Source organism: Phacochoerus africanus, chromosome 14 (assembly GCF_016906955.1).
Source record: "Phacochoerus africanus isolate WHEZ1 chromosome 14, ROS_Pafr_v1, whole genome shotgun sequence".
NCBI lineage: Eukaryota > Metazoa > Chordata > Mammalia > Artiodactyla > Suidae > Phacochoerus > Phacochoerus africanus.
This window is the reverse complement of record NC_062557.1, coordinates 35739359-35752480: the sequence shown is the minus strand read 5'-3', so window position 1 is coordinate 35752480 and position 13122 is coordinate 35739359. Positions and strand designations below refer to the sequence as shown.

At 37.1% G+C, this 13122-nt stretch overlaps 1 protein-coding gene across 3 annotated transcripts in view; it reads right to left on the bottom strand.

Annotated features, from left to right (window-relative positions):
• VMP1 (vacuole membrane protein 1) overlaps nt 1-13122 on the bottom strand; it is a 134210-nt gene that overhangs the window by 69678 nt on the left and 51410 nt on the right. For all 3 annotated transcript variants that reach the window (XM_047757384.1, XM_047757385.1, XM_047757386.1), the window contains one exon: nt 6016-6183. In XM_047757384.1, coding sequence (XP_047613340.1) covers nt 6016-6183 — 168 coding nt within the window. The remainder of the gene's footprint in view (nt 1-6015; nt 6184-13122) is intronic.

The window sequence follows — 13122 nt, the reverse complement described above, 5'->3', positions numbered from 1 at the left end:
ACCCACTGAGCAAGGCCAGGGACCGAACCCGCAACCTCATGGTTCCTAGTCGGATTCGTTAACCACTGCGCCACGACGGGAACTCCCCAGGGGTTAACTTTAGCTGAAGCTGGGTGATAATACACTGAATTACCTATATAATTCCCTGCATCAAAAAAATTTTTTTTCATGACAAAAAATAGGAAGAAAAGTTAATTGCAACATTTTCTTCAAAATATGAACTTCTCTTAAAACCTGTTAAGTCAAATGTTCAATAGTTCTAAAAGCAATCATATGATTCAAACTTATGACAAGTTCCCTTAAAGTTAAAAAGGAAGTAATAACGCACTGAAATGAAATCAAGAGCTACATAACTTAAGACTTAGCTGATCATTGTTATATTTTAATTTAATTCGGTTCATGTTTTCTCATATTAGCAAAGAACGAGAATGGTGATCATGAGCTAGTATTCTATTTTTTTATGCACATAAATAAAAAGGAAATCTAGTCATCCAGAAAGGTCCCTCAAAGCACATTATATTCTAGACACAGAAGTTTATTTAGGCAGTTACTTCAAATTAGATATTGAAGTCCCATAATTTCATAATTCTTACAAAATGATTTTATAATTCTTGCAAAATCAACATAAAAAAACCCCCACTAAACTGCAGAATACTAAAAACTGTTGGCTTAAGTTTAATGAAGGGGAAGAAATGATTGGCTTCCTTACTGCAAAAGAAAGATAAGTGGCATTTAGTCAAGCAATAATTTAAAAAGCTCTACTAAAAACTATCTATGGCATATCAATTTACTACCCTGAAGTCCTTGCTTCTTGGATTGGAAAAGAGTTTGATATGCATAAAATATACAAAACAAAAAGAGAAACTCTTGGATCTTTCTGCAGTGTCAGTTTTATTCAAAGATTTTGGGGAGGAGAAAAGTCTTGAATTTCTGTGCCTTACAAAGTTTTGTCAAGTGGATTCACAAGTAAATCACCAGCATCTTGCTTTTCTTTTCTTTTTTTTTTGTCTTTTCTAGGGCTGCACCCACAGCATATGGAGGTTCCCAGGCTTGGGGTCTAATCAGAGCTGTAGCCACTGGTCTACACCACAGCCACGGCAACACCAGATCAGAGCAGTGTCTGTGACCTACACCACAGCTCACAGCAACACCGGATCTTTAACCCACTGAGCAAGGCCAGGGACTGAACCCGCTACCTCATGGTTCCTAGTGAGATTCATTAACCACTGAGCCACGATGGGAACTCCCGTCTTGCTTTTCTATGTTAGGAATCATACCTTTAATGGTAAAAATCTGGAGAGTAGAAATTCGTGTATGCTGACTACTCAGAAATTATGGTAGTTTGGTATAATCAGTGTCTTAATAATAATTTTTAAAAACAAAATCATTTTTCTATTAAGTATTCCAACTACAAACATGAAACAGAGGTTTAAAGAAGTTGGGGGGGTTACTTGGAAACATTGAGAAACTCAGGGCTCTTACAGCAATGTTTAAAAAACAATTATACCAATTCCAGTAAAAGTATCAGGTTGTTCTGCAAAACAAAAAAGAGAAAATGTGCTTCCAGTTTCCCTTAATGTCAGTTTTAAAATGGCTTTAGGAAGGAATGAAGTTCTGACACATGCTAAAACATGGATGAAATCTGAAAACATTATGCTGGGTGAAATAAGCCAGACACAGATGGACAGAATATTGTATGATTCCATTTATATGGGCTATGCAGAATAGGCAAATTCATAGAGGCACAAAATACAGAGGTTACTGGGGGCTGGGGTGAGGAGGGAATGAGGAGTTATAGTTCAATGGATACAGAGTTTCTGTTTGGGGATGACAAAAAAAGTTCCAGAAGTAGATACTGGTGATGGTGACAACACTGAAAATGTACTTAATGCCAACAGATTGTGCACTTAAAAGTAACCTACTGATCAAGACCACCAACAACGCTTTTTACGGGGCTTCAAAGACTTATATGAACAAGTTGAAACTGAGGTTGACCCTGATCTTTGTCTTATAACTGGAAGTACTATATATTTTAATGATTTCACCAATTCACTATATAATGATAGTGAAGTCTATAAAGATACTTTATGTTGCAAAGTACAAATTCAGTAAAAAAATTTAAAATAACATCGGTTTTTAATCAAGCAAGACATTTCCTTGGAGAAAAAAATGGATGTGAACACAAATGGAATCAATTTTATAAGAGCGTAAAAGATAAGAATGAAGGCACATAGGCTCTAAAATCAAGGTTTCTCAACCTCAGTAGTACTGACTTTTTTTTTTTTTTTTTTTTAAGCCATGCCAGTAGCAAGTGGAAGTTTCCAGGCCAGGGATCGAAACTGTGCCACAGCAGGGACCCCAGCCACTGTAGCAGCAATGCTGGATCCTCAACCCACTGTGCCACAGGGAACGCTCTCTCTTTTTTTTAAGTAGTATGGATTTTTTATGAATGTATTCCATACACCAGAGCCACAGACAGATCCAAGCTGCATCTGCAACCTACACTGCAGCTTGCGGCAGCACGGGATCCTTAACCCACTGAGTAAAGCCAGGGATGGAACCCACATCTTCATGGATACTAGTTGGATTTTTAAACCACTAAGCCACAATGGGAACTCCCCAGTCAACCATTTTTCCATGTAAAATTTAGTGGCATTAATTGTATTCACAATGTTGTACAACCATCATCATTATATTTCCAATATCTTTCTTTACCCCAATGGAAACTCTGTACCCATTAAGCATTAACTTCTCATTCCTCACAACCCTGGTACCCTCAAAACTACTTTTTTGTCTCTATGAATTTGAATTGTCTAGCTAGTTCACATAAATGGAATCATACAATATCTGCCTTTCTATGTCTGGTTTATTTCCTTTACTGTAATGTTTTCAAAGTTCATCTATACTATAGCATGTATAAGAACCTCACTCTTTGTTTTTTTTTTGGCTGAATAATATTCTATTATGTGTATAAACTACAATTAGTTTATTCACTTATCTACTGAGGGACACTTGGGTTGTTTCCTCCTTTCTGATAATATGAATAATGCTGCTGAACAGTGAAGTATAAGTTTTTGCACTTATATGTGAGTCCCAGTTTTCAGTTCTTTTGAAAGGAGTGAATTAGGGGAGCTTCACATAATAATTCTATGTTCACATTTTTCAGAAATCACCAAAACTCTTTTCCAGCTGAATCACTTTACATTTCCACCATCAATCCATGAGGGTTCCAATTTCTCCACATTGTCACCAACACTTGTTATTTTACTTTTTAAAAAAAATCCCTGGAGTTCCCATTGTGGCTCAGTGGTTAACGAATCTGACTAGGAACCATGAAGTTGTGGGTTCGATCCCTGGCCTCGCTCAGTGGGTTAAGGATCTGGCATTGCTGTGGTTCTGGCATAGGCTGGCAGCTACAGTGCCGATTCAAACCCTAGCCTGGGAACCTCCATATGCCGAGGGAGCAGCCCAAGAAATGGCAAAAAGACAAAAAAAAACCAAACAAAAAACCCCCAAAAAACTAGCCATCTTTTTTTTTCTTTGTTTGTTTGTTTGCTTTTTAGGGCCACACCCATGGCATATGGAGGTTCCCAGGCTAGAAGTCTAATGGGAGCTACAGCTGCTGGCCTACGCCACAACCACCGCAACTTGGGATCCAAGCCAAGTCTGCAACCTACACCACAGCCCACGGCAATGCCGGATCCCCAGTCCACTTGGCAAGGCCAGGGCTCGAACCTGCATCCTCATGAGTACCAGTCAGATTCATTTCCACTGACCCACGATGGGAACTCCTGCCTATTTTTTATTTATTTATTTATTTATTCATTTTTTTGTCTTTTGTCTTTTTGTTGTTGTTGTTGTTGCTATTTCTTGGGCCGCTCCCGCGGCATATGGAGGTTCCCAGGCTAGGGGTCTAATCGGAGCTGTAGCCACCGGCCTACGCCAGAGCCACAGCAACGCGGGATCCGAGCCGCGTCTGCAACCTACACCACAGCTCACGGCAACGCCGGATTGTTAACCCACTGAGCCAGGGCAGGGACCGAACCCGCAACCTCATGGTTCCTAGTCGGATTCGTTAACCACTGCGCCACGACGGGAACTCCCTCCTGCCTATTTTTTAATTGGGCTGTATGTCTTGTTATTGATTTGCAGTTCCTTAAATATCCTAAATATTAAATAAACCCTTATCTGATATATGATTTATAAACATTTTTTCCCTTTTGTGGATTGTCTTTTCATTCTTTTGCTAGTATGTCCTTTGATGTAAAGAAGTTTTAATTTTAGCAAAGTTCACTTTATCTATTTTTCTTCTTTTATTGCTTCTGCCTTTGATGTCATATTTAAGAAACAATTGCCAAATCATCATTCAGATTTGTCTGTATTTTCTCCTACGTGTTTAATAATTTTAGCTTTTAAGTTCAGTTCTTCAATAAATTTTGAGTTAATTTTTACGAATGGTGTAATGTAAGGGTCCCCTCTCTCTCTTTTGCATGTGTATATTCAATTTTCTCAGTACCCTTTGTGGGAAGGACTATATTTGTAAATGATAAAAACAATAGGAACCAATTTAAACAAAATGTGCTACATTTTTTACATAACAAAGACAGTTTCAAAGAAGGCAATACGAAAAGCAAACAAACATTCAGGCAATTAGTCTGTACTTACTGACATTCTTATCCTATGTGCAGAGCCTAATGCTGATTGCTATTAGGGTAATAAAAGTTAAGGTACAGTCTGAATTTTTTTGAGGAGCTTAAAATTTATTTGGGGAGGTAAGCCACTACCTCAGCCAAATGAGAGCTTCAGACAATTTGCACTATGAGAATTTGTAAGAGGTAGTTATTAGTGCCAGCTGGGATGAAAAATTTTCTTTGTTGGCATTAGAGTAAATCCAGCCACATAAATAATTTTCGAAAGAACAAAGAGAAACAGAAAATGGAAGTCTATATACATACTTTCTAGTATGTTCTAAGTATTCAGTTATTTTATTAATAGCTTTTCTTCAAAAGATTAATATGATGAAATTTATAAAACATATGCAACTAGTACAATGAATGTGTTTCCAGTATTTATAAAAGAGTAACAGGAAACATGACAATTTTTCCTGTCTTTCATATTCAACAAATTCAATGTATGGCATTTCCCTTTTAATTCTTTTAAAACACAACATAATTGATAACATTAAATATGTCTGCAAACTCTGCTCTTCTGTGGGCATGGTATTCATGTTCATTTTAATTAAGAATTTTAAGTGAACTATTCCACACTTTTTTATTTTATAAAAAACTGTTAGAGAAAAAAGTTACCAGGAACTTAATGATTCCAAATGATGAATTAAAAAATAATTCAAATGGTAATAGGAAGTCTTTAGCAAATGACAGACATCTGAATGAATTTAGACATATACAAAATGCTTTGTGTTGATATGTGGATTAAAATACATCTATCATTCAACATGGGATTCAAAACTTCCCAAAATATATTAAGCAAACCATAAAAAAAAAAATGGTACCACCAAAAATAAGATTACCATATAGTCTGACACCTCCACTACAATAAAGCTTAGTTTATTAAGAAATGTCTAACCTTCAGTATTACAACTAAGAAAATGGAATGAGTCACCTAAGAATAAACACGGAGTAATTATTAAATCTAGGAGAGGGATATATTTACCAATCTGGACTGACATATAACCATTTGCAATGTGCCTATCAAGTTTATAAACATGAGTAAAACATTACAAAGGAGTATAGTTGTATCATCTATACTCCTTTTCTCTGCTATTGTCTACTTGGCATAAATGCTTCACGGAACCTATGGTTTCCTGCCTTCCTTCTGAATGTTATTCCTGAACAGGAGAGTCTCTAAAAGGTTTCTTTTACATGGAAGTTAGGTAGCTAGTGACTTTATGAATTAATTATCTGCTGACATGGTATATGCTTGGATTCAATTCCAATGAGGTACAATAAAGAGAGTGAGGTTAGTTTTAGACAGATATAAAAATGGACATCTTACCCACATGCAGGCCTCAATTCTAACTTTTGAGATGATGCTCCATAAAGAAATGGCTCCTTCAGTGCCTTCTTCATCTGGACAAATAATCTGATCAGGATAGGGTGGTTCAGGGAAATTAACTGAATTGCATTCATAAGCAGCTAATGTAACTGAAGCTATATGTGGACCCTATAAAAAAATGAGAAACTTCTGATGAGAAATAATAATGAAAAAGGAATTATCAACAGACATGTTATTTTACTGGTACCTTAATCATTATATATTAACAGAAAAATGTTAGCTTTTAAAGAACAAAAATCTACCTAAATATTTCAAGATAGAATTGATAATTTGAAAAAGTAATCTTTCCCAGAACCTATTCCTGATCTGCTTTTTAAAAAACCAATCTTGAATTTGTTGAGGGATAACTTACATATCATAAGAGTCTTTTTTTTTTAGGTTTGTAGTTCAATAAATTTTGATAATTATATTCAGTCGTATAACCATAACCAATCAATATATAGAAATAGAACACTTCCATCACTGCAAAACATTTCCTTGTGTCCTTTTGTAGTCAGTCTCTGTTCCCCAACACTAGCCCCTAGAAACCACACAATTTCTGGCTTGATTCTTATTTTATTTATCCATGTATCTCATTTGTAAGAATGCTATTTCCTGTGATAAAAAAAAAAAAAAACCTCTGGTGTTCCTATTCCTTTAGGCATAATTTGAGAATACAATTTTTTTTTGTCCTTACTTAAAAAACAGCTGACATAGATACAGAAAACAAACTTATGGTTACCAAAGGGGATGGGGGTGGGTGGGAATAAATTAGGACTTTGGGATTAACATATACACACTACTATCTATAAAACAGGTAAACAACAAGGACCTACATTATATTCAATATCTTGTAATAACCTATATTGGAAAAGAATATATATATATAGCTGAATCACTTTGATGTACACCTAAAACTAACACAACATTATAAATTAATTACATGTCAATAAAATAAAAAAAACTCCACAGGTGAAGTAACTGCCTTACCTTTCCCACTAAGATCCTAAAACAAAAATAAAACTGTGGAATGAGTACCAGTGAGTTTTTCTTTAAATTTCTTCTATGGAGGAGTTCCCATCGTGGCACAGTGGTTAACAAATCCGATTAGGAACCATGAGGTTGCGGGTTTGATCCTTGGCTTTGCTCAGTGGGTTGAGGCTCCGGCATTGCCGTGAGCTGTGGTGTAGGTTGCAAATGTGGCTTGGATCCCACGTTGCTGTGGCTCTGGCGTAGGCTGGCAGCTACAGCTCCGATTGGACCCCTAGCCTTGGAACCTCCCTATGCCACGGGAGCAGCCCAAGAAATGGCAAAAAAAAAAAAAAAAAAAAAAAGGACAAAAATAAATAAATAAATAAATTTCTTCTATGGAAGCTTTTGTGCTGCTTTGTATCTTTATTTTGAAATATTACAAATTAATAATAAATATAGAGTAAAATGGATTAATATTTGGGGGGGTGATAAAAGTTCTGGGGCCAAGGATTGAACCCATGCAACAGCAGCAACCTGAGCCTCAACTGTGACAATATCGGATCCTCAACCACTAGGCCATCAGAGAATCCCCTGGATTAATATTTAGATCCATGATAAAGGTTTAAACACAATGGTTCCCAAACACACATGTATGCCAAGCTGAGGTGTCTGCATAAGAATCAACTAGGGACCGTGCGCGCGCGCGCTTTTTAGGGCCTCCCTCTCGGCAAATCCATACACTACATACTACATACACACATACATACACCACAGCCACAGCAATGCCAGATCTGAGCTGCATCTGTGACCTACACCACAGCTCACAGCAACACCAGATCCTTAACCCACTAAGCAAGGCCAGGGATCAAACCCGCATCCTCATGGATACCAGCAGGATTCATTACTACTGAGCCACAACGGGAACTCCCAGGACTTTGTTAAAGATATAAATTCTTGGAGTTCTCGTTGTAGCTCAGCAGGAACCTGACATAGTCTCCATGAGGATGTGGGCTGATCCCTGGCTTTGCTCAGGGAGTTAAGAATCTGGTGTTGTCATATGCTGCAGCGTAGGTCACAGATGTGGCTTGGATCCAGTGTTGTTGTTACTGTGGCTGTGACGTAGGCCGGCAGCTGCAGCTCCAATTCGACCCCTAGCCCAGGAACTTCTACATGTCACAGATGTGGCCACAAAAAGAAAAAAGAAAAAAATATATATATATAAATTCCTGGGTCTCCTAAGTATACACTGATTCAACAGGTAGACAAGGGAACCTATAACTTTTAACCAAGTTCCTTTAGAGTTTCAAACAGGTTAGGTTCTAACAGGCTATAAGGGTCAGGAAACCAGCAATCTCAGCAAGTCACTTAACCTTTCTGGACCCAAGTTTACTCTTCTGCAAGGCAAAAGAATTAGATTCATCTTATGGTTTTATCTAGCTCCAAAATACAAAACCCCTAAATATCATCTCAAGTTTGTCAATAAAAGCTATTGCTAATATCCAAAGTTCTAATGAAGCATACGCTCTAGAGACTGGACATTCTTAACATGTTGCACTAACACACAGAGTATAAGTATTCACTTTAAAAAGTATACTGTAGGCAAAGTTTATGGCATAGTTGCCATAAACATACTTGTAGAGCCATGTTCTTTTTTTTTTTTGGCCACATAGCAGCATGATGTGGCATCTCAGTTCCCCAGACCAGGGACTGAACCCAGGCCACAGCAGTACAAGTGCTGAATCCTAATCACTAGACCATGGAATGCCTCAGACCCATGCTCTGGCCTCTACCACTTAGCTTCTAAGTCTTACTTTCCTTATTTATAAAATGGGAATAATAAAATACCTTCAGTACCTAAATGCTGGGGATATTATGAAGTTTAAGTTAGTCAATTCATATAAAGGACTCAGTTTAGAACGCTGCCCTCAAAAAACAATAGCCATTAGTTCTTATGAAGAAAAATACTACATTTGTAAAAGAGAATTATGTATACACACATACATTGCCTTACGTTTACATATATAGATGTATAGATATGTATGTGTGTACACACATATATAAACACACACACACACATATATAGATAGCTATAGATGTATTATTTAAGTGATATCTGTTTATAAGGAAGTCCTTTTAAACCCCATGTTGGAAGTTACATGTGGTGCAGTGGGTTAAGGATCTGGCATTGCTAACCGTTGTGGCACAGGCTGCAACTGCAATGAAGGTTTGATCCCTGGCCCTTGAACTTCCACATGCTGTGGATAGGGCCAAAAAAACCAAAAAAAATCAAACAAAAAATAAAACCCATGGTGAAAGAATTTATGGTTCAAAGATAAACTGCATTATGATGTAGTGATGAAAACAAAACATTAAGGAATGTTTTTAAGATAAAAGGTAATATTAAACAAAATTTTTGTTGCACATTAATATGAAAAAGGAAGATTTTTCTTTTTTCTTTTTTTCTTTTTGGAAAAAGGAAGATAGTCATAAATCTGAGCTACATATCTACCTAAATGTAGTGGGCATTTTGTGTTCAAAAAGGCTTGGGAGTTCCCACTATGGCGTAGCAGGTTCAAAATCTGACTGCAGTGGTATAGGCTGCAGCTACGGCTCAGATTCAATCCCTGGCCTGGGAACTTCCATATGCCGTGGAGGCAGCCATAAATAAATCCTACACTTAGCACTAAATCAATTAACTATAATGTTTTCTTCTGGACCAAAAAAAAAAAAAAAAATCCATGTGTATTTTTAGTCTGGTCCTCTTTTGCCTGAGTTTAATTCATAGAAATCAATAAATAGTAATAATAAGGTTTATAAATAATTATAGAATGTTTAAAAAGAATTCTTGAGTATTCTGGTTTTTTTTTTTTTTTGAAAAGTTGTGATTAACCATGAAATTGACAGTCATTTCTTTGAATATCATGTGCACAGGAGATTTCAGTTACAGAAAAAAAGAATTATTTTGTTATCCTACACACACACAAACCCCCAAGTTTAAAGTCTGCAGAATTGAGAATAACTGAATAATCAGTGAAAAATTTCTCACTGTACGCTTATAGTTAAGCATCAGTTGTTGTTTTTTTAACCTAGTAACTTCTACCTTTACTGTCTGAAAACACACAAAAGGGAAATGTAATAGCTACTACTATGTAAAACAGGAGAAATTCAAGAGTTTGTCCATGATATTCCCATACGACTGTCCTCAAGAAATGAACCCAAGGCGAACAAAAATTGAACTGTCCTGGACACTAAAATAATGAGATTTCTGGGATATACAGGAAGGAAAAAACTACATTTCTGTTCCAGAAATATAGAGAAAATATGCACCCCCAACAGATTAAACAGGTTATCCAACAAGATAAAAGACTTACGCATGGTTTTATTTTTAAGTCATTCTAAAAAGGGGTACTTTCAGCACTCTGATGAGAACATTTTCCCCAAAGAAAGGGCGGTTCACACCATTAAACTGATATATACTTTCCATAACCACACTAGTAAGTCATAATTACTCAGCCTTAGATGCAGATGTGGTGGTTCCCAGACAAAATGAACAACTCAGCTTCTTGTCCTTTGTTCATTCTTAAGAGCCCATTTAACCTGTACCCTTGACATTTTAGTTTAAACTATATTAACTGATAGGAAACCTAACAAGTTCCTTTCAACATTACAGGTTAATGGTTCCTAAATACAACAGACTTAACAGAAATATTAGTTTACATGAAAAATCCAAACACGAAATTAAAAATAATCATTTTGATTTAGAGAAATTTAAGTTACACACACTCAAACTACCTTTTTAGGCTATGTTCTAAAACCTATAATTCCTACTACAATATTAAAGAATCACTTTTTTTTTTCTTTTTTTAGGGCCACACATGCAGCATATGGAAGTTCCCAGCCTAGAGGTCGAATCATAGCTGCAGCTACTGGCCACAGCCACAGCCACAGCCACGCAGGATCAGAACCGTGTCTGTGACCTACACCACAGCTCACAGCCACGCCAGATACTTAACCCACTGAGGGAGGCCTGGGATTGAAACCGCATCCTCATGGATACTAGTTGGGTTTGTGACCACTGAGCCACAACGGGTACTCAAGAATCATCTTTAAACCAAACTAAATGAAGAAACAAGGGATAATGACAAACAGCTGTAGGATAAGTAGGAAAGGCTACCTGGACAGATCCACCAAAAAACATAAAAATAGCACAATGTACTGGGCAGGAAGTTCCAGCTCTCCTAGGAATATGCAGGTTACTGATATGTATGGTCTTAGAGATTCTAGCCTATGACTAAGGGTTTTCTGCCTCATGTTATGAAGTAACTGGTACGGACTTTCATTCCTGTAAATAACTGGAAAACTAAACAAAATATATAGAACAGTTCTTTTTTTCAGACACTATACCACAGGAAGTACAGAACTTCTGGCTGCTGAGAGAAGCAATACAAATGAGGAAGCCCTGTGATGACTCTGGCTTTCCACCTGGAGACATATTCTGTGCCAGCAGCAAAATCCATGGCCAAAAAGGAAGACCCCAAGAAAAGCATGAGGCTCTTGCTGCACTGAGAAGAAAATATGAGTTTAGGGGGTGCTGAGTGGGTTAAAGTGGGAGCTTTGCAGTGAAGAGGGAGCTATGCAGAGAAAGGTCTGTACATGCATGTGGGTGGCCTTGAGACTCTGGCATACAAAGGGGCATTGCATTCTACGATGAGATTCCACAAGGCCAAAGAACAACTAACAGGGGGTTGTAAGTTGAACAATCACTAGACTTCATATAGGACTGGGAAACATCTGAACTTCAACTCAGCATTCAGAGAAGACCTCGAAAAGAGCCTGGAGAAAAAGCTACTCTAAATAAACCATAATGAGGTTTTTCAAAGAGCCTTAAATAGATCAAGAAGATCCACAGGTAACTTAACTGCTCCTCAAAACAAAAAACTGACACTGTATAAAGGAAGATAACAAAATCCATACAATCTACACTGCAGTACCACACACCAGCATCCAAAAGAAATAACCAGATATGTGAAGCAGGAAAATATGACCCATATCCCAAACATTAATCAACTGAAACAAACCCAGAAATGTCACAGATTATGAAATTAGCAGAGAATGGCATAAAAACAGACTACAAATATGTTCAAAGTTTTAAAGCAGTAGTTGGCAAACATCAGCCCATGGGCCAAATTCAGTTTTATAAATAATGTTTCAAAGAGTGGAGCCATGTGTATTCATTTATTTACTGTCTCTGGCTAATTCCGTGCTACAATGGCAAAACTGAGTAGCTCTGACAGATTCTATAACCTATCAAATCTAAAACATTCACTATATGGCATTTTACAGAAAAAGTCTGCTGAAATCTGATTTAAAGGAAAACATAGGTGTTCCTGTCATGGCGCAGCGGAAACGAATCCGACTAGGGACCATGAGGTTGTGGGTTCAATCCCTGGCCTTGATCAGTGGGTTAAGGATCTGGCATTGCCATGAGCTGTGGCGTAGGTCACAGATGCGGCTCAGATCTGCTGTTGCTGTGGCTGTGCTGCAGGCTGGCAGCAACAGCTCCAATTAGACCCCCTGGCCTGGGAACTTCCATATGCTGCGGGTGCGGCCCTCAAAAGACAAAAAAATGAAATAAAATAAAATAAAGGAAAACATAAACGCAATGAGGAAAGAAATATAAAGTATAAAAAAATAACAAAATGGAACTTCTAAAGCTGAAAATATAATATCTGACTAGAAAAATTCACTGGATAATCAACAGACTAGATTTAACAAAAGAAAATATTAGAGAACTTTTAGACAAGACAATAGAAAGACAAGGCAATAGAAAGCATTTAAACTAAAGGACACAGAGAGTAAAGGCTATAGAAGAAATGAACTTCAGGAACCCGTGGAATAATACCACAGTGTAACATACCTGTAACTGGAATCCCAGAAAGAGGGAAAGTGTGTGTGCACATGTGCATACTGGGGGAGGGATGACCAAATATCTTTAGGATTTGATGAAAAACATCAATCCATCAACTCATAGATTTAAGAAATTCAACAAATGCCAGTCAGGATCAACACAAAGAAAATAAAACACATAATCAAATT